At 43.3% G+C, this 21,914-nt stretch overlaps 2 protein-coding genes across 3 annotated transcripts; one reads left to right on the forward strand and one right to left on the reverse strand.

Annotated features, from left to right (window-relative positions):
- The first annotated feature begins 4,079 nt into the window (after positions 1-4,079).
- LOC139542663 (zinc finger protein PLAGL2-like) lies at positions 4,080-9,054 on the forward strand. The gene is made up of 2 exons (XM_071348375.1): positions 4,080-4,267; positions 5,245-9,054. Exon 2 carries the CDS (start codon positions 5,774-5,776, stop codon positions 7,052-7,054), a length of 1,281 nt encoding a protein of 426 aa, XP_071204476.1. The 5' UTR covers positions 4,080-4,267; positions 5,245-5,773; the 3' UTR covers positions 7,055-9,054.
- Positions 9,055-9,410: 356 nt separating this feature from the next.
- Positions 9,411-21,354, reverse strand: mylk2 (myosin light chain kinase 2). 2 transcript variants are annotated; one of them, XM_071348373.1, is made up of 18 exons: positions 20,435-21,354; positions 16,388-16,582; positions 15,928-16,237; positions 15,498-15,610; positions 15,267-15,345; positions 15,001-15,182; positions 14,747-14,825; positions 12,622-12,940; positions 12,254-12,441; positions 12,007-12,112; positions 11,790-11,883; positions 11,610-11,719; positions 11,102-11,243; positions 10,831-10,901; positions 10,589-10,717; positions 10,183-10,335; positions 9,952-10,084; positions 9,411-9,734 (listed from the first exon to the last, which is right to left on the reverse strand). In XM_071348373.1, exons 3-18 carry the CDS (start codon positions 16,187-16,189, stop codon positions 9,627-9,629), a joined length of 2,268 nt encoding a protein of 755 aa, XP_071204474.1. In that variant the 5' UTR covers positions 16,190-16,237; positions 16,388-16,582; positions 20,435-21,354; the 3' UTR covers positions 9,411-9,626. The 2 variants fall into 2 exon arrangements, with proteins under 2 accessions (XP_071204474.1, XP_071204475.1); XM_071348374.1 differs by having other exon boundaries at positions 15,928-16,046; positions 20,435-21,346.
- Between the last annotated feature and the right edge of the window lie 560 nt (positions 21,355-21,914).

The following is a 21,914-nucleotide window of genomic DNA, read 5'->3' on the forward strand; positions in this document are numbered from 1 at the left end:
GCCTATAGGTGGCGCTGTTATAAGCAGTCTCACTTAACACACTCCAGCACAGTAGGTGGCGGCATGCAGATTAAACATTTGTTTGCTGACCGACATATTGGATGAAGAAGTCTCACTGACACCGAAGATAGAACAATGAGCCAGATGTTTCACTGGATGTATAAATCTGAAGCATCCAGTTGGCGTTTCCGCTCACCACCAAATATGGTGATGAGAGGAAGCCCAGTGGCCTGCATTGGAGAAGATGGCGCGAGATGGATTTTGGCCGACATTCTGCAAATGTTCTCATCGATGAAACATTTGATCTCAATACAGTTTTCTATTCCCAAAACTAGAATATGCTACGAACAGATTGGACTACGTTTTGTAGACTTTACCCTTTGCCAAAGTAAAAAAAAAATGGCATTGTCTAGAAGGAGTGCACGAGCGAATTGAGTTATTGCAGAGGAGCACTTCACAGACTAGGCTTCCCTAACGAAATATGCAAATACATGCTAAAACGCGCAAATAGGAACTCGCTTGCTCGTGCTTGGCTCTGCCTACCTCCTTGCCCACTATGATTCATTTGCTCGCATCGAAAAAAACAGGCTGTTGTCTATCTTGGGTTAGTTATACAGACCTTTGCTTAACCCAGATAGAACAAGGGTTAGTGCTGTACAGCTTTCTGTTCACAAAACTACAATCTGTTACGGGAAAAAAAAGTCAAAGGGTCACATCTACAAAACTTAGTGGACTCTGTTCGTAACAGATTGTTATTAATCAGTGTTGGTTTAAATGGGAGCAAATTAAGCATAGTTGTCAGAACAAGCAAGGAAGTGGGCAGAGCCAAGCACGAACTAGCGAAAAACGATTGGTGTGTTCTAGCATGTATTTGCATATTACCATTAGGGAAAGCCTTCTCTGTGAAGTGCGCGTGTGCAATAACTCAAATCGCCCTTGCACTCATTGTAAACGATGAAACGGAAATATGCTAATACAATACTTGTTCTGACAACTATGCTTCATTTGCTCCCATTTAAACCAACACAGATGACTAACTGTCTTGGGTTAGTTATAAATATCTTTGCTTAAACCCTCATATCCGTCACCCCATTTGACATAGCCCCATAATGGATTTCAGAAGCCTAACGTTACTCCTTATCATCCAAGTACCTTACAAGTTCTGTTAAGAGGCGAATTGGCTCTGTCAGCCAAAACAACCAAATACTCCAACTAAACTTGAATCAATTCTCAACTGCGGTAAGGTTCTAGAAACTTAAAGCACTCTACTTTCATAACACATCAAAAATAATTTCACAAATGCAAAATATACACTTTAGCCGGTTTTAATAGTTGCAACCGACAGTATTTTTCAGTGACATCACGTTTGGGGTGTCTTCCGTTCACACTAATTAGCACAGGTAGTCGACTCTGTCTCCCATCTGTTTTCCGTAAACAAGCGCTGTATCGTGGAAATATGGTCATGTGGAAACCTTAACTAAATTGGAGAAAAGCAAAGGGATTGGTTAAGAGATGGCGGAGTCATCAGGAAATCAGATTTTACGTGTCCATTTAAATCCTTTGTAAATCCACTCCACAATGGCTTATCTACTTGAAACGTTTTAAGGTAATCAAAGCCATTATCATGATGAACCATGTTAAGTTTGGCATTGATATCTTAAAAAATAAGGAAACTATTAACAATTCACTTTTTTGACTATGTAACGCTAATACTTAAAATAATCATAAATAATATTCTTCTCATGGACTAAATGTCAGATTCACTCCAAATCTGGTTATGGACTCATTACAATAGTTCCTAAAGAGTTTGAGAAAACAACATTGACGCATTCAAAGATGGCCACACTATACCAGTTGATGCATATTAGCACATATGCTAAAATGTGCAAAATATACATATAAAAATCTAATAAAAACCACATTTGGAATTTACTAATGAAGGGATTGATCACAAGATGGCTGAGATATTGACAAATCAGATTTTACGTTTCCATTTAAAACACTAAATCCACTCCTCAGTGGTCTTTCAACTTGAAACTTGTCATCGCCCTCATGGACGTCCCTAAGATTGACCACACTGAATTTGGTATTGATATATTTTTAAAAAACAAGGAAACTATTAACAACTTATTTTTTGCAAATGTAATGCTAATGCTCAAAATCATCTGCAATCCTCTTCTCCTTTAATGGTTTTGATAAAAAAAAAATAGGTGCTGCATTCAAATATCTCCGCACTGTACCTATAGATGCATGTTAGCACATATGCTAATGCAAAAAATACTGGGCACAGACGGCAGTTCAACGTCTAGTTTTGATTTACATTCGGTTGAGCTTTCAACTAACATGAATTCAAGCAACGTGAAATACCATTGGCTGTACTGTAGGGGGGGGGGGGGGGGGGGGTTGAAATGACGTGTTAACAATGTTGATTCAACCAATTTTTGCCCAGTGAGTCACTTTGGAATGCAAGGCGGACAGAACACAACAATGAGGTCAAGGGTCAAAACACTGCAGGAATGAAATACAAAACAACTCTCCCTACCCCCTCTCTCTCTCTAGTCACTCTACAAACCAACGCTAGTGGGAGAGAATTGACAAAGATCAAGCCATTGTGGCTCTGCTATCTGCAAAATTAGCCACAATCAGTGCAACACTTGGACTGAAATAGGTGCTGGTACTCATTTTGGGTGTCGGTACTGTTTATATTTAGGTGCAGGAGCTCCACAATACTTTTGAGCTAATATTGTCAAAGAGGAACAGGAGCTCAAGCAGTAGAACATTTGAGGTGCCGCTACTCAGCTCTGGTGAGCACCTGCCCAAGTCAAGCACTGGTCACAATGGCATCAACATGTAACCTGTCCATGGACGAACCTGGCAGAGATCAACCTGAAGGAAAACATGGAGAGGAAAAATCTGAGACCACCCCTGTGGGCACAGACGTCAATTCAATGTCTATTCCACGTTGGTTCAATGTTATTTTATTGAAATGACATGGAAACAACGTTGATTCAACCAGCGTGTGCCCAGTGGGACATTCTGTTTTGAGATTTTAAAAAATCCAAGAATAAATAAGATTTTTCTAGGCTACTATTTAATTACATAAAGACATAAGGGGACATAATTATATTTACTGCAGCGTTAAGATAAAATCCTAGGGCTAGCCATATTTTTCATTGATGTTCCAGCACTCTAGTTTGCTTAGGGTGTGCAGTGCTGTTCAAATGACAGTGGAAAAGGCCTGTGTCTGTGTCAGCCTTAACTGCCTATTTATTAGCACACACAAAAATTGGGGTAAGGGACAATTAAAATTATTTTGGTTATTATCAAACAAAAACGGATTATAGTCTGTAAAAAATAGAGTACTAGTCATTATGATTGCCCATACCCCCAAATCAAGTCACACAGAGAACATCCACATTAATAAAAATAGGTACAATCTGTCATTTCAACAGCCTGATCCTGCTACATTGTTTGATGAACTGAGGGATGGGGCTGGGGAAATGTAACCACACATTTTGCAGCTGGAGCTATGAATCCAAACCTGGACAGACAGTCTGTGAGATTGACATTATATAGTTTGAAGCTATTGGTACAAGACAAATAAGAAAAGCAGTAGGCTATGCAATCTTACTACACAATCAATGCAACCTAAATCCATGTTGCAAACAGTTCCTCAATGAAGGAACTGTTTGAAACATGGATTAAGGTTACTTTAGGATTTTTGGTCATCCTGAGACCTGACCAGAACCAGAACCAGATTATGACCAGAAAATCTGATGGAAAAGACGATGAGGATCTTCTCCTCATACCCGTCTTACGTGAGTTCGCTACCTCCATCATCCTCTCTTCTTATATAGTGTCATGATGTGGGGTCCATATGGCCATCCTCTTGTTTTTTGGGCGTACAACACCTTCAATTCAACAGTTTTACTTTTCTACAGAAAAAATGAGTATATGCAATGATGTTATGGAATTATCTTTTCCAAGTTTTAAAATATTGTCCCGTGTCTTAAGGTTTAATATGAAGTATTGCATACTAGGTCGCACAGTGTTGGTGAACCTTATTTAGTTAGCAACCCCTACAAAAGTTTGTCAAAAAGTGGTGTGTCTGACGTCACACTCCCATAATGCAAGCGCTCTGCAACTCCAGCGCCGCCGAGGAAAAACCCAGGCCCCGAAAAGAATAAATCTTTAAAAAATTGGAAAAATAGTTTTACAAAACATCTGAGAGAAAAGGACCAATAACCGAATCGCGAAAGTTTTAAAGGTACGTTTACGCCAATTTTCAACGGAAACGTCCCAAATATACGCCTGCCAGGCTGATAGTACAAATCTACTCATACCGATCAAATTCGGTGACATGAACTTGCTGAATTTCTTAGGCACTTTTCAAATAGTAGTGCAATATGTATATTTATTTTCATTACTTTATGTAATTAAGAAAAACATAACTGTTTTGTTAGCGCTCATCACATTTTCAGAATACAAACGTTTAAAAAATATATTTTTGAATGTTATCAACACGTCATTATTTTCGTATTACGTTTCCCCATTCATTATTTTTCAATCATTGCTCATGAATTACACGAGTCCATTTATTGAGTTAAGTTAATTTACTTTGTGTTTTTAAGTTACTACGCGAATACGTTTTTGTGTGTTTTTGACTTCATATACATGCTGATCACCGCGAGTTGATGATGAACCATATGTTCGTTGTATATAGACTCTTGATTCGTTTCCAAGTGAAACTCGCATACCTTGCTTTACATTGCTCAGATCAGAGTGTCTTTTGTACAGTTGCCCCATCAAATGATGTAAAAAGGATAATTTTCTAATATAGAATACAATGCTCATATCATGCCACCCCAGGTTTCACTTGATGAATATTGATCTGCAGCACTTGCACAATTAGCCTAACCATAGTAAATCTTCAACTTAAAAAGCCAAGTAATATATATTTTTTTATATTACAGTATTGTTAAAGTTTTCCTTATTTCACATGTGTAATCACAAAAACACCTCAACTCCATTACTTTACAAAGTAATGACTAAAGTTCTATGTAATAAAAGTGTTACTACCAATGATGTATAGCTATGGTTATTACACAGGTATAGGGTAAAATAATGTAAAGTGCATCGCTTTGGATGGGTGCTATACATGGGGTGTGTCCGGCATCAGCTTGACCCTGGTAATTTCATCACACAACAACTGTAGGCTGATCTTAACCTTGTGCTTCTTTATAGGACTGTGGTCATGCAAAATTGCCACTCACGTTCAACCGGTCCTCTGGCTCGTGTGGCTGGATGAGACAGGGAGAAGAAGCACACAACTTTGGGCCTTACCCAAGAATTACCCTGTGGAGACACGCACACATACACACAAACACACACAACAACATAAAACTCACACAAGCTCAGGGATGCTCACCCATATCTAGTCTGAGCCTTAGCAGCTGAGTGAGTGACTCTGCTCTCTTTGCCCAGGCCCTATTGGGTTGCTATGGCAGCTGCTGCTGCAGAACCCCCCCATCTAATAGAAGCTCGTACTGGAAAGGGAGACAGGCGGACAGACCCTCACCTGGAGAGAATACGAAACACTCCACTAGCAGCATTCAGCAGCATTCAACACCCTACTCTCCATTAACGGTGCAGCCAATGGTGTCAAGTTTGAAGGTCCTCTCTTAAAATACCCCATGAGTGTTTTGTCCGTCTGCTCATGCTTATGGCCCGTCGCCCTCTGCAGAAGACCCAGCGCCGTTCCCTCTGCTAGAGCATGTTCCAACAGAAGGAGCACCTGAAGAGCCACCTGCAGGCCCACGACGCCAACAGGCAGGTGTTCCACTGCCAGGAGTGTGGCAAACAGTACAGCACTCAGTTGGGCTACCGGCGCCACCTGCTGGCCGCCCACGCCCCTGCCTCCAGCGCCACCATCCCTGAAGAGCTCCATTGCCAAGAGGGGGCGCCTGCCCTGCTGGAGCAGCTAGGGAGCCACACCGACAGGCTTCCGCCCCTGGAGGTCACCGCCACCGTCAGGGAGAGGAAGTATTCGTGCGAGCGCTGCGACCGGCGCTTCTACACTCGCAAGGATGTGCGGCGTCACGCGGTGGTGCACACGGGCCGCCGTGACTTTCTGTGCCCGCGCTGCGCCCAGCGATTTGGTCGCAGGGACCATCTAACGCGCCACCTGAAGAAGAGCCACATCCAGGAGCCCACAACCACCACCCCCACACCAGCCCCCACCACACCTGGGCCCGTAAAGGAGGAGACAAGTCCGGTGCAATGCGACAATGGACCCTCCTCCAAGGAGCATGTAGAGGCCTTCCCCATTGACATGTACAGCAGTTACCCCCTGCAGACCATGTCCAATCCAGGCATGGGCCACCAACACCACTCCCTCATGCAGGGCTCCCTGCCCACAGCCATGGGGGTGGGCCTCAACATGCCAGGCCCCTCTCCCCATCCCCACCACCACCTCCCCCAGCAGCAACAGCAGCCTTATGGCCACATGGCCAGGTATCAGCATGGATCTACCTCATATCCCCGCACTGACATGGAGAGCTTCCTAATGGACCTGCAGAGCGGGCTGCCCCCACACCTGACCACAGCCTCCTCCTCTACCTCCTCCTCCGCCTCCCCTCAGAGGGAAGTGCTTTCAGAAACCCAGGGTGGCCCAGTGGCCGGGGACCCCCACCTTCTGTCCAGGAGCCCCGCTCTCTCCTCAGCCGAGCTGTCATGCGCTGCTAACATGGACCTGGGTCCTCTTCTGGGCTTCTTGCCGTTCAGCCTGCCTCCCTACAGTGCTCATATGAGTATGGGAGGTCTGGTGATGGGCTACCCGTCTACCTCCACCTCCACTGTGCCGCCCTCCTCCTCCAGCCCCCTACCCTATCAGGCCCCAGGAGGTCTCACCTTCCTGCAGCCCCCACAACTTCACGCATCCCAGGGCCCCGGAGCCCACAACCACAACAACAACCAGCTACCTCAGGGGTTCAGCAATCCTGGAATGAGCACTTCCACCTCCCTACCTCGCTACTACCAGACCTTTCAACAGTGAGCAGCCTGATACCATGTGACCCACGTGACCCCAGCACCAGGCCAAGGGACACTCCAAATATTCTTGAATAAAGCCTCCCATAAAGGACGAGTGTCTAGAAAGTCTTGAATATACGAGTGATACATATAGGCATCCAATGTGCTTGCATTTATTTTTTTTATGGAAAAAAAATGGGAATTGTATTTTTTTAATGATGCTAATTAAGCTTTCAGTAGCAATAGTTTTTGTTATGATGATGTTGAACACAAAGAACCACTTCATCAGTATTACCTCATCCGATAATAAGAAACATGAGCAGAAGGAGAATAGAAAGTGTGTTTTAGCAACCAAAATGTTGTTTTATTGAAGCCTGTTAGAAATAGGCCAAATGGTTGCACTTTGTTCAGAAAAGACCGCATAAGGTCTATACAATGTGGACATAAGTGCTACATGACACCTGCCACTCATCTTGTTTTCCAATAATGTTAGTCACTTGTCTGACAATGGTCATGTTAGATATTTAACAGCAGTTTACGTAAAAGTGTACTTGTGTTATCATGTTCTGCTTATTTATACAAAAACTAGAGATGTTTGATTTTTATGTTCCTTTAAAGCAGTTTCCCAAACCTCTATCCAGGACCCCCATTCCAATTATTTGGTCTGTTCCAGACAGTATTAGCACACCTGATTCAAGTAATCAAGAGCTTGATTATTAGTTGACAAGTTCAATCAACTGTGCTTGTTCTGGAATATACCAAATAAGTGGAATGGCAGGGGGTACTCGAGGAGAGGTTTGTCAAACACTGCTTTAGAGGGTGTTACTGAAATGGGTTTCATATTACTGCATATCATTGACTGTCTCCTTTATTCAGTGAAATGTTGCACCGATGTCTTTAAAAAATGCTACTGTTGTGCCTCTTGGGTGTCTACTCTATTGACTGGGTTTAAGCACTTAAGACATTATGAAAGGATAGAATTGATGTCTTATGAAATGTTTTGTTCCTTTTACCTCAACAACATGCTCTCCTAGATGAACAGATTAATACAGAACTCTGTCCTTTGGGGTTAGGGTATATCATTTTAATCTCTTTCCTAGTTACTTTGGCTCTAACTTGTGCCATTAGATCTAAAGTGAAAATGTAGATTTTATTAATCAAATTGCTTGTTTTGTTTAGATACAACAGACAGTGACATTGATTGACCCATAAACTCTCTACCTCTATCTTATCCTATTACAGTACCCGTTTCTTTCTTGGCGTGGAGGTAACTGTTATGTAAAAATTAACAATCAGTACGGAATAACATCTCTCCTCCTTGAACATTGTTGTCTCTTTTACCAGTACTTATGTATTGTATCCTTTCCTGATATGTAAAGATCAGTTCCTTCACGCCCATGATGATTGTATACTTGTTGGCAGCGTTTTAGACAGACTACATTGCAGACGCCTGCCAAATCTCACAACACCTGGATAGGTGTTATAACATATCACCTAACCACATCATATGATATAGCAATCTGAGGCCCGACTGCGCCGTCAATTAAGTAGCACGCAACCATTGGTTGATGCAATGCAACTGTCTGAAATGTAGTCAGCCTGGAACGCGTCCTTTGACTACCTCAGAAAAGAGCAACTTGTAATTGCAGAGAAAACATTTGTGTAGAGTTTATTTTTGTCAGTTCAACGAATGCACACTTTATAGTAATAGATTTGAATTGAGGTTAGCTTAGCATATTGACGAAAGGATGTTATGCCCAATAGTTAAGTTCCCATCATATTGTATTGAATGAGGATTCCATTTAATTCAATTGCATTGTTGCCTGTAGTAAAATTAGCTGGAAGCGTTACTAGTATGCAGGCATCACATCCTCGTTAGCTCTTAGGACAAGGCTCTAGCTGTTTGTTCCATCACCCTATAGAAGAAGATACAAAACAAGAATTGCTGAACTGCTCTTATCATATTATCTTTGAAGCATTTTCTTATTGTATGAATGTAAACAATAAAGTACATATTAGATTGGATTGGTTTCTCATTATTTTGTTATTAGGGCTCTTGAGTGGCGCAGCGGTCTAAGGCACTGCATCTCAGTGTTTGAGGCGTCACTGGTTCGAATCCAGGCTGTATCACATCCGACTGTGAATGGGAGTCCCATAGGGACACAATTGGCCCAGCACCGTCCGAGTTTGGCTGTCGTAGGCCGTCATTGTAAATAAGAATTTGTTCTTAACTGACTTGCCTAGTTAAATAAAGGTTACGTATAAAAAATCACTTGAACTATTTCCTTTATAGATGTAGTGTCATATCTTTTGGCATGAATCCGCTTCCATACATTTCCACACAAGAAAATAAAAATATCAAAGTACAAAATTGCTGCTCATTTTATGAGTGAAATTATGTTGTGTAGCCACTATTTATTCACACACTGTGTCCTGTTTTGTTTACACAGACAGACCATGACAAGAGTACCTTCTCTGACTGATTATGTGGGAGGTCTTTACAAGTATGCAGTTTGTCCAGCGTAGGTCAGTACAGATTTCACAGGGGGTGACATTGTAAGGCGGCAGTGTAGGTACTGTATTAATGGGTGACATTGTTACGTTGCTATAGGTACTGTATCCGTCTCCGTATCCAGAGAGGTCAGTTCCCCACCGCTGCTGATCTTCTTGAATCTGTTGGCTGCCGCTATCGCAATGTAGTTTTTCTGTGAACAAGCACAGAAGCACGTTTACAACATAGTGAGCAGGGCAGTAAGGTTGGATGCGTCTCATCAACAATGGTTGGCCGGAAACAATTGACATGAAACAGCTGATTGCAGTGCAAAGAGGATAAAACTACCATAATGTGAACAATGTGTCTTCCAACTACAAAACCAACTAAATGAACCACACTGTGTGGTGGAGGAAATCTGTTGGACTGACCTTCCATAGTTTCTTGGCCAGGTATTTCTTCAGCAGGACCTGGGACTTCAGTACTATATTGCTGCCCTTGGCCTTCTCTGCAATGTTGTTGAGCCACGGATGTCTTAGACACTGTAAAGCACTCATTCGCCCTCTGGCCAAACAGGGAACAGGGTAGAAGTATAACTAATAAACTGTAATAATCATCACAATCATGAGTGTTATGATTATTATTTAAGCTTTGGCCCTCACCCCCTCTCCTTGACCAGAAGGTGGGAGATAAAGTCCTTAGCCTCAGCTGAGATGTGCTCAAAGGCCTCGTCCTCAAAAGAACAGTTGGCAGAGAGGACGTTGTTGAGGGTCTGGCTCTCATCATCACCCAGGAAGGGTGAAAGGCCACTTAGACTGCGGAGGATGAGAGGAAGGAAGTGCCGCATGCACATACACAGGGAAACAGGTCACAATGAAAGAGCATGCATGGTAGGGACATGGGGGGGTGAATCCTAACTTCCACTTAAGTCACATTTTTACTTAGTCATGCATTGATGTCAATGGGACACGAAGTAAAAATGTTACTTACGTGGAAGTAAATTTGCCCCATACAACTTACGGTTTAACTTAGATGTTAGGGAATATGAGGCTGATATTTTAGACTCACAGCATATAAGTGACGACCCCTAAGGTCCACATGTCTGTGGGAAAGGACACAAAATCAAAGTTGACCACCTCTGGGGCCAGAAATTCAGGGGTTCCAAAATTGACTCTGAGCTTCTCCCGAGGCCTGTATCTGATTCCGAGGAAGAAAGAAAATGTATTTTCAAGGTTCTTTTTGAGAGAGCTGCTACCAGTGCTCACAATAAATCCCCCAAAGTCACACCCACAGCTGAAGAGAGGCATTACCTTCTTGCCAGCCCAAAGTCGATAATCTTCACCTGATGGCCAGTTCGATTCACACAAAGGATATTCTCCGGCTGTGAACATTGGAGTGTGCAAATTCATTTGGATAAATTAACCATTGATTACTTTTCTTACAACAACACACATATGGATGCCTCTGAGTTATGGTGAGACTGACCACGCTGTGCTTCAAGTGGCAATTAAAATGTGCTTGGCATTTGTGACGGTGGTGAGCCTTGAAATCTGGAATGCACATCCAGTCCACCATACTCACTTTCAGGTCGAGGTGGAGGACGTACATCTGATGCATGTAGCTGACCCCTTCACAGATCTGCTTGACAAACACCATGGCGTCCACCTCGGTCAGTGGTGCGCTCTCATCCACAATCCTGTCAAACAGCTCCCCGCCTTCAACACTGCCACACACAGACATCAGGTTGACCAACTCCACTGCACCTTTCTCCCCTTTCCATTGTGTACTTTTGATTGAGGTATACTGTATGTAATGCACTTTGTCTTTGTTTTAATAATGTATCCATATTTGTGGTGATTCAGTGTTCCATATCTGTCTCTGAGTGTCTGTACTTTGTACTTTAGTGTCTGCTGCCAGCAAACCAAATCCCCCCTCAGGAGATCATTAAAGTATATTAATTAATTGTTAATTTATTGATCCCTGTTAAATGATTTGTAGAATGTTTGGAAGCACTACAGTGTAATGGAGATCTTGCTAACCAACGACACTGAATAGCAGAGTGGAATATGAAGGAATAGTAGCCACTTACTATTCCAGAATTAACACCAGCTGGTGCTTGGTCTCAAAGGCATCATAGAGCTGGAGGATGTTGGGATGACTCAGCTGGTTCATTGCCTGCACCTCGTTATTTGCCCTTTCCTGAGAGAACAACACAGGCAAATGTGTATGTGAACATAAAAATATGTACCTCACTCACTCACTCACTCACCTTTTCTTTAGCAGTTCGTGTGTTGATTATCTTAGCTGCGAGCTTTAGTCCAGAGGATTTTTCAGTGCATTTGTGCACCTTGCCAAAGCGTCCGCTGAGGGAAAAATATGTTTTTCTTAACTCATTAACACACAAACCCAATAGCTATTAGATAACATCTGGGAGATTACTAGTTCTACCACTATTCCAGACCAGTAGGCTACAGATGTCAGTTTACCTCCCCAGCACCTCTCTGGTGTGGATGACGAAGGTGTCAGATGGGGGGTTGGATCGCAACGACACACAGCGGTGAAGGAAAGGAGCTGGCTGGGGGGGAACGTCATCTGAGAGATAGATAGAGAGAGAGAGATTGGGAGGGCAACACTCATTAGCGCAATGTCAGTACACGTTTCTGTATAATAGCATACTAATCCCAAAATTCTCAAACACACTAAGGCTTTTTGTGCACGGAAGTCAACATTCACCTATGACCTTATGGCAAGTTTTGGTATGGGACTTGGGCCGGGTCCTTTCTGCTGTAGTAGGGACTACTATGATCTGTATTCCACTGGCTGCAACTGGACTAGCCCCTCCCAACACACTGCAGGTCTTCCCAACAGCCGGTCCACGGGCAGGGCAGACATACTGGGGCTTGGGCCTTGAGCTCTGGAGCCTGAACCAGAAAGAAGGCCAGCACAATCAGAGCAGAGCAGAGTAGCATTTATAATTTGTATGGTGGAAAGCAATGTGATTCAAATTGGTGGTGGATGTGTTGAGTTTTTCACATGTAGATATGATATCCAATCATTTATCATTTTTGTATGTATGTTAGATGATGAGTAAGCGCCTTTACCTCTGCAAGGACTCTGGACAGCTGTGCACTTGTCTAAGGGAGGAGCTCTCCACGGTTGGCATAAGGACAGCCAACCCAGACGGCTTTTGTGGTGCGGGGGCGGGACTTGATGGAGCAGCTGCTTGGTTCTCCGTCACTGTGGTCCTCGTCTCAGTCTTTGGAGTGTCCGCCATTAATGGGACAACCGCTACAGCTGGAACCTCTCTCATCCCACCCCTTTCAGTTTCACTCTGTCTGTGGGAATCTGCTGCCATTGGTTGACCTCTGACCCCCTGCTGGTTCCCTCCAATCCACTGCTCTCCAACACATTCTCTTTGCTCTGCTCCCATACCAGCAGACACCTCTTAATTAATATACAGTTATAGTCTGAAGTTTACATACACTTAGGTTGGAGTCATTAAAACTCATTTTTCAACCACTCCACATTTTCTTGTTAACAAACTATAGTTTTGGCAAGTCGGTTAGGACATCTACTTTGTGCATGACACAAATATTTTTTCCAACATTTGTTTACAGACAGATTATTTCACTTATAATTCACTGTATCACAATTCCAGTGGGTCAAAAGTTTACATACACTAAGTTGACTGTGCCTTTAAACAGCTTGGAAAATTCCAGAAAATTATGTCATGGCTTTAGAAGCTTCTGATAGACAAATTTACATCATTTGAGTCAATTGGTGGTGTACCTGGGGATGAATTTCAAGGCCTATCTTCAAACTCAGTGCCTCCTTGCTTGACATCATGGGAAAATCAAAAGAAGTCAGCCAAGAACTCAGAAAACAAATTGTAGACCTCCACAAGTCTGGTTCATCCTTGGGAGCAATTTCCAAACGCCTGAAGGTACCACGTTCATCTGTACAAACAAAATTACGCAAGTATAAACACCATGGGACCACGCAGCCATCATACCACTCAGGAAGGAGACGCGATCTGTCTCCTCGAGATGAACGTACTTTGGTGCGAAAAGTGCAAATCAATCCCAGAACAACAGCAAAGGACCTTGTGAAGATGCTGAAGGAAACGGTTACAAAGTATCTATATCCACAGTAAAATGAGTCCTATATCGACATAACCTGAAAGGCTGCTCAGCAAGGAAGAAGCCACTGCTCCAAAACCACCATAAAAAAGCCAGACTACGGTTTGCAACTGCACATGGGGACAAAGATCATACTTTTTGGAGAAATGTTTTCTGGTCTGATGAAACAAAAATAGAACAATTTGGCCATAATGACCATCGTTATGGTTGGAGGAAAAAGCGGTATGCTTGCAAGCTGAAGAACACCCTCCCAACCGTGAAGCACAGGGGTGGCAGCATCATGTTGTGGGGGTGCTTTGCTGCAGGAGGGACTGGGGCACTTCAAAAAATAAATGGCATCATGAGGGAGGAAAATTATGTGGATATATTGAAGCAACATCTCAAGACATCAGTCAGGAAGTTAAAGCTTGGTCGCAAATGGGTCTTCCAAATAGACAATGACCCCAAGCATACTTCCAAAGTTGTTGCAAAATGGCTTAAGGACAACAAAGTCAAGGTATTGGAGTGGCCTTCACAAAGCCCTGACCTCAATCCCATAGAAAATTTGTGGGCAGAACTGAAAAAGCTCTGTCAGGAGGAATGGGACAAAATTCACCCAACTTATTGTGGGAAGCTTGTGGAAGGCTACTCGAAATGTTTGACCCAAGTTAAACAATTTAATGGCAATGCTACCAAATATTAATTGAGTGTATGTAAACTTCTGACCCACTGGGAATGTGATGAAAGAAATAAAAGCTGAAATAAATCATTCTCTCTACTATTATTCTGACATTTCACATTCTTAAAATAAAGTGGTGATCCTAACTGACCTAAAACAGGGAATTTTTACTAGGATTAAATGTCAGGAATTGTGAAAAACTGAGTTTAAATGTATTTGGCTAAGGTGGCTTAAGGTAAACTTCCGACTTCAACTGTATGTCTATCCATTCATCTGGCAATGCTTTCTCTGTGTTCCTATCTATCATATAACTCATAAACACAAATCAAATCCATGAATGTTGGTCAGCTCAATCTAGCCAAATGTAGGTCTTGAGCTCACAGAGTATGACATGACTATAGTCATACCACTAAAATGGAAGTGAGTTACCTTTCTTTGCAGGAGCGATAGGAGTCTGTTGCTTTGTTTCCTGGTGTCTGTTCGTCTCAAACTGATTCTGGGTCTCAGCCTGAGCATGAGAGAAACAGAGGCAGCTTGAGCATCTCACAAGGTGTGCCACTGACCAATCATCAACTAAAAGGCTTGTTTTATGTTTTGCCAATTAGAGATATGGAGTAGACACATATCCATGCAATGTATACACAAAACCACTCACACAATGAAGAAACATATTATAAGAGTACCTTTTCAGTGCTTAATGAATCACTGACTGGCAGAGATGCTGTCCTAAGTGACGCCTCGATGGATGTCACCGCTTGGTTCTTCGTCACTGTGGTCCTTGTTTGAGTCAAAATCTTTTGAGTGTGCGCCATTGATGGGAAAACTGCTACTGCCAGCCGTGTCAATGTTTTCTTTGCATCTGTCTCTATCAAATAACACACCAATTGAATCCACCCTGGATTATGGTCACCTACATTTGGTCTAGAGCTCATTGAGTATGAATAGTTACCTTTCTTTGCTGGGGTGGTAGGAGTGTGTTGTGTCTTATCCTGCTGTCTGTTTGTCTCCAACTGATCCGGGATCTCATCCTGACCATGAGAGAACATAGCACCAGACAGACTAAAACGGTTGCTTTATGTTTTGTCATTTAGATATACATGTTTACCATGTATCAACATGGAAAAAGACAATGCAGTGTATACACAACCATTCACACAATGAGGAAACAGACTCAAAGTACCTTAGAAGTGACTAGTGAGGTCCTGGCTGGCAGATATACTGTCCTAGGTGATGGCTCAATGGGTGGGGCTGGGGAAGCTTCCTGGCAGCGGTGGGGGTTCCTTTGCTCCAGACCTCATTTACAAGACAAAACAGAATTATCCTCAAAGGAAATTGGACACAATTCCTACAAGCCTTTGTCATCTTCACAGTAGCATGGACGTTGTTGTAACATCAACATTGTGTGAGCAAAATCATTGTAATTCATGTCCACTTCACAGTTATTCATCTCCTTTGAAATGCAGTTTGAAACTTTAATGCAGATACACGGTATTGGTTGAGACATTGAAACACTAAACCATGGGTCAATCCTGTAGTGAGCTCAGTCAAACTTAGCTTGTCAAAAACAATACAATCCTTCCGTGTGTCATTTCAGACCGATTGAACGTTACCTTTGGCCAGGGCATCTAAGGTCCTCTGCATCTCACCGATCTTCCTCTCAAAGTTCTCTAGCAGCCTGGACTGGGCCACAAGCTGCCTTTCTGTTGCCTCTGGCTGGCCGCTGTGCAGACTGCAGGTGGAGCAGACGGAGCAGGAACCTATTTGTCTGGAGAGGAGCTCATCCAACTTGTGAGTCAAGTTATCTACTTTGGCCTCTAGGACAGGTAGGTTTGTGGGGAGTGGGACAGGTGGTGTACACCGCACAGAACCCATGATGAACAGTGGTCCTCAATAGGCCTCCGCAAAACACAAGCCTCTAGACTAAAAGACATAGGCAGAGTTATCCTCAAGAAATGAAAAGGCTGGTTACAGATTATAAAAAAGTCAGGACAGTTGGTTACAGATCCCTCCAAAAATATAAAGGTTGGCACTCTTCAGGCCTCCTCTCAGAGCTCTTAAAATTGTACCTACCTCTTAGATCAATGAAAGCGGTAGAAGGCAGAGTAGGAAGAATCTCAGATCAAGAAAGACCAGTATTGGTGAGAGTCAGACAGTAGGGGTTGGTCCTGTCCAGAGAGCAGAATGCCGCAGTGAGCTGGTTTGCTCCGTTATCTCTTCCAGCGACAGCCTCATTGTCCAGAAATAGGCAAGTGAGGGGCAAGGGCGCTGAGGGTTGGGAAACAGTAGCAGATAATGAAGGTATGCATGTCAGGCCAGACAGACGTCAAGAGGACATACGCAGTTCCTCTGATGAAGGAGAGCATGTGCACACAATATTTTTTTTATTTGGGCATAGAAGGCAGTGATTCAAATGTCTGGGTCTTGGCTAATCAAGTTACAACCAATCCTTTCCAGGCTTGGACCAGACTCCTAATTTGCATATTTATTGGTGTGTTAATAGTCTCACTAAACTATCAGATACGGTTCCCCCATAATACTATTCTCAATGAGCTGACTACTGAAATGACACAGTTTGGCCTCCATCCAACCAGTGTCTCAACCTCTGGTCCCCAAGATGGTTAGTCTACACCAGTGGTTCCCAAACTTTTTATAGTCCTGTACCCCTTCAAACATTCAACCTCCAGCTGCTAGCACCATTGTAAGCCTGCCACACACACACTATACAATACATTTATTAAACATAAGAATGAGTGTGAGTTTTTGTCACAACCCGGCTCGTGGGAAGTGAGAGAGCTCTTATCGGACCAGGGCACAAATAATAATATAATAATAATCAATAATTTTGCTCTTTATTTAGGCATCTTACATATAAAACCTTATTTGTTCATCAAAAATTGTGGGTGTGCTTGAAAGGATGCACATAAATCATTTTCCACACACAGTCTGTCCACTCTCACATAGGTACGTGGTTGCAAAGGGCATCAGTGTCTTAACAGCGCGATTTTCCAAGGCAAGAAACTCTGAGCTCAGCCCTATCCAGAAATGATTCAATTCAATTTTCACAGAACCGCTTGTTGCAATTTCGATGAGGCTCTCTTGTTCAGATATCAGTAAGTGGACTGGAGGCAGGGCGTGAAAGGGATAATGAATCCAGTTGTTTGTGTTGTCCGATTTGGGAAAGTACCTGCGTAATTGAGCACCCAGCTCACTCAGGTGCTTCGCTATATCACATTGACTTTGTCTGTAAGCTTAAGTTAATTTGCACACAAAAAATCATATAATGATGGAAAGACCTGTGTGTTGTCCTTGTTAATACAGACAGAAAAGAGCTCCAACTTCTTAATCACAGCATCAATTTTGGCACATACATTGAATATAGTTGCGGAGAGTCCCTGTAATCCAAGATTCAGATCACCCAGACAGGCCAGTCGTGTGAGAAACTCGTCATCATGCAAGCGGTCAGACAAGTGAAAATTATGGTCAGTAAAGAAAACTCTAAGCTCGTCTCTCAATTTAAAAAAACGTGTCAATACTTTGCCTCTTGATAACCAGTGCACTTCTGTATGTTGTAAAAGTGTTACATGGTCGCTGCCCATATCATTGCATAATGCAGAAAATACACGAGAGTTCAGGGGTCTTGCTATAACAAAGTTAACCATTTTCACTGGTGTCCAACACGTCTTTCAAGCTGTCAGGCATTCCCTTGGCAGCAAGAGCCTCTCGGTGGATGCTGCAGTGTACCCAAGTGGCGTCGGATGCAACTGCTTTCACACACGTTACCACTCCACTATGTCTCCCTGTCATGGCTTTTGTGCCATCAGTACAGATACCAACAGATCTTGACCACCAAAGCCCATTTGATGTCACAAAGCTGTCCTGTACTTTAAAAATGTCCTCTCAGGTTGTCCTGGATTCCAGAAGAGGAAGTCTTCCTTAACCCTTGTGTTGTCTTAAGGGTAAAAAATGATCTGCCACTATGTTTAACAGCAGAAAGAAAACACTAAATTATATTTTTTCAACTTGAAATTTGATTACTTTTCCTAGAGTGACCCCAACATTAGAAAAAGTGAAACATCGCCTTTGTTCATATTTCCATGAAAGCTGTTGATTTTTGACCCGGCAGTTATAAAATAATTTACACGCCACAAAAACCACAAAGACACATAAGCACAATGAGAAATTTAGATTATGAGTGCTACTGATTGAACTCAGACAAAACTAAAACTTTATTGTGCATGTGCAGCATCTCCCCTCCATGACCCCACACATGACTCAAGTTCACAGACAAAATAAACAACATTTCAGTCAAAATGAACAACATTTCTGACAAAATAAATATTTATTGAACGCATCGTTTACTAATGAGGAATGCAGTCAGAGGCTATAAATGTGCTACAGATGACAGTCCCCCAGTTCTCTCTTTGCTGAAGCCATGAGTGCACGTTTCAGTGCCCAACGGGTTGTAGATCTGATTTTTTTGTCCAGGAGGAACAAGAGAACAATGATTTAGAAGAGGAGGAGGTATCTGAAGAAGAAGATGGGGAAGAATACAACCCAGGGCACGATGCATCATCTTCAGATGAAGAAGAAATCCCCCAAGCTGAGAGACATTTTCGTCAAAGAACAGCAAAATAAAATGGTCCTTGTCACCACATGACAACCAGGGTAGGATAGCAGCACAAAATGTCTTAAGGATGACCCCAGGGCCCACAAGACATGCAGTTGCCCATGCCCAGGACATCGCCTCAACATTCTACATTTTCATCACACCAGCCATCAAAAAAATCATCCTGGAGATGACAGATTTGGAGGGTTTCTGTAAATATGGAGACAACTGGAAAAGGATGGATGAGATTGACCTGCGTGCCTACATAGGGCTGCTAATCTTAGCGGATGTGTATAGGTCCCGAGGCAAAGCTACATGTAGTCTCTGGGATGCAGAGAGTGGAAGGGCGATTTTCTGTGCCACGATTCCACTGAAAGTCTTTCACACTTTCTCAAGAATGCTACGATTTGATAACTGTGAGACAAGACCTGCAAGACGTGTGAGAGATAAACTGGCGGCCATAAGAGAGGTCTGGGAGAAGTGGGTGGAGCGTCTACCATACCTCTACAACCCTGGGCCTGAAGTAACAGTGGATGAGCAACTAGTTCCATTTAGAGGTACATTTTTATATCTGTAGTGTAAGTGATTTTCACTGTTAATTGTATTATGTATTGCTGTAATATTATTGATTTATGTGATTGTTTTCGGTGACACTGATACTAATTACTGATAGTAATCTCTTTTGTCAAAAGGTCGCTGTCCTTTCCAGCAGTATATGCCCAGCAAGCCAGCAAAGTATGGCATCAAGATATGGGTGGCCTGTGACGCGCAATCCAGGTACACTTGGAAGATGCAAGTCTACACAGGGTAGCCGACCAGTGGAGGCCCAGAGAAGAACCAGGGGATGCAGGTTGTGCTTGATGTGACAGATGGACTGAGGGGGCACAATGTCACATGTGACAATTTCTTCACCTCTTATGAACTCAGCCAGCAGCTCCTGAAGATACAACTCTCCTTCCGTGGCCTCCAACTCCAACTTGCTCTTAAATACAAGTAAAACTAAATGCATGCTCTTCAACCGATCACTGCCTGCACCTGCCCGCCCGTCCAGCATCACTACTCTGGACGGTTCTGACTTAGAATATGTGGACAACTACAAATACCTAGGTGTCTGGTTAGACTGTAAACTCTCCTTCCAGACTCACATCAAACATCTCCAATCCAAAGTTAAATCTAGATTTGGCTTCCTATTTCGCAACAAAGCATCCTTCACTCATGCTGCCAAACATACCCTCGTAAAAATGACCATCCTACCGATCCTCGACTTCGGCAATGTAATTTACAAAATAGCCTCCAATACCCTACTCAATAAATTGGATGCAGTCTATCAGTGCCATCCGTTTTGTCACCAAAGCCCCATATACTACCCACCACTGCGACCTGTACGCTCTCGTTGGATGGCCCTCACTTCATACTCGTCGCCAAACCCACTGGCTCCAGGTCATCTACAAGACCCTGCTAGGTAAAGTCCCTCCTTATCTCAGCTCGCTGGTCACCATAGCAGCACCCACCTGTAGCATGCGCTCCAGCAGGTATATCTCTCTGGTCACCCCCAAAGCCAATTCCTCCTTCGGCCGCCTCTCCTTCCAGTTCTCTGCTGCCAATGACTGGAACGAACTACAAAAATCTCTGAAACTGGAAACACTTATCTCCCTCACTAGCTTTAAGAACCAGCTGTCAGAGCAGCTCACAGATTACTGCACCTGTACATAGCCCAAACTACCACTTCCCCTACTGTATTTATTTAGCTCCTTTGCACCCCATTATTTACATTTCTACTTTGCATATTCTTCCACTGCAAATCTACCATTCCAGTGTTTTACTTGCTACATTGTATTTACCTCGCCACCATGGCCTTTTTTTTTGCCTTTACCTCCCTTATCTCACCTCATTTGCTCACATTGTATACAGATTTATTTTTCTACTGTATTATTGACTGTATGTTTGTTTTATTCCATGTGTAACTCTGTGTTGTTGTGTGTCGAACTGCTTTGCTTTATCTTGGCCAGGTCGCAATTGTAAATGAGAACTTGTTCTCAACTTGCCTACCTGGTTAAATAAAGGTGAAATTAAAAAAAGAGAAAGATCACCATGGTTGGCACAGTTAGAAAGAACAAGCCTGACCTCCCCCCTTCACTCCTCGCAACAATGCTTCGTGAGAGATCTTTTCATCAAAGTTAGCCTTCACCCCCACCACTCTAGTTTCTTACCTCCCAAAGAGGAACAAGAATGTGGTCTTCCTTAGCACACTGCACAAAACGGCTGAAATCAGTGATCGTGAGGACAGGAAGCCAGCCATCATCCTGGACTACAACAAAGGAGGCGTGGACAACCTGGATGTGATTGGAACTTACAGCTGCAGGAGGATGACTGCCCGCTGGCCACTGGTCATCTTCCATAACATCATTGATGTGTCCTCATACAATGCCTTCGTGATATGAAACAAGACCAACACTACCTGGATGCCTGATAAGCGGAACAAGAGGGTGTCCCTGGAGCAGCTGTGCACGGTCCTGGTAACCCCACACATTCAAAAAAGGGAGCGCCTCCCTCGCACAGCAGCCTCTGCAGCGTTTGTGAAAGCTGTTCAGGGGGCTAAATCTTGTCCTGGTCCACCTGAGGCTGCAGCCAATTCTGCCCCCCAAAGGACTGTGAAACAAATACTATGTGCTGCAGAAATACATCTGCTAAGTCCATGCACATGTAACGGATGTGAAATGGCTAGCTAGTTAGCGGTGGTGCGCGCTAATAGCCTTTCAATCGGTGACGTCACTTGCTCTGAGACCTTGAAGTAGTGGTTCCCCTTGCCCTGCAAGGGCCGCGGCTTTTGTGGAGCGATGGGTAACGATGCTTTGTGGGTGACTGTTGTTGATGTGCGCAGAGGGTCCCTGGATCGCGCCCGGTTCGGGGCGAGGGGACGGACTAAAGTTAAACTGTTACATTGATGCTGTTGACCCGGATCACTGGTTGCTGCGGGAAAGGAGGTCGAAA

This window comes from Salvelinus alpinus, chromosome 17 (assembly GCF_045679555.1).
Source record: "Salvelinus alpinus chromosome 17, SLU_Salpinus.1, whole genome shotgun sequence".
In the NCBI taxonomy this organism is placed as follows: domain Eukaryota; kingdom Metazoa; phylum Chordata; class Actinopteri; order Salmoniformes; family Salmonidae; genus Salvelinus; species Salvelinus alpinus.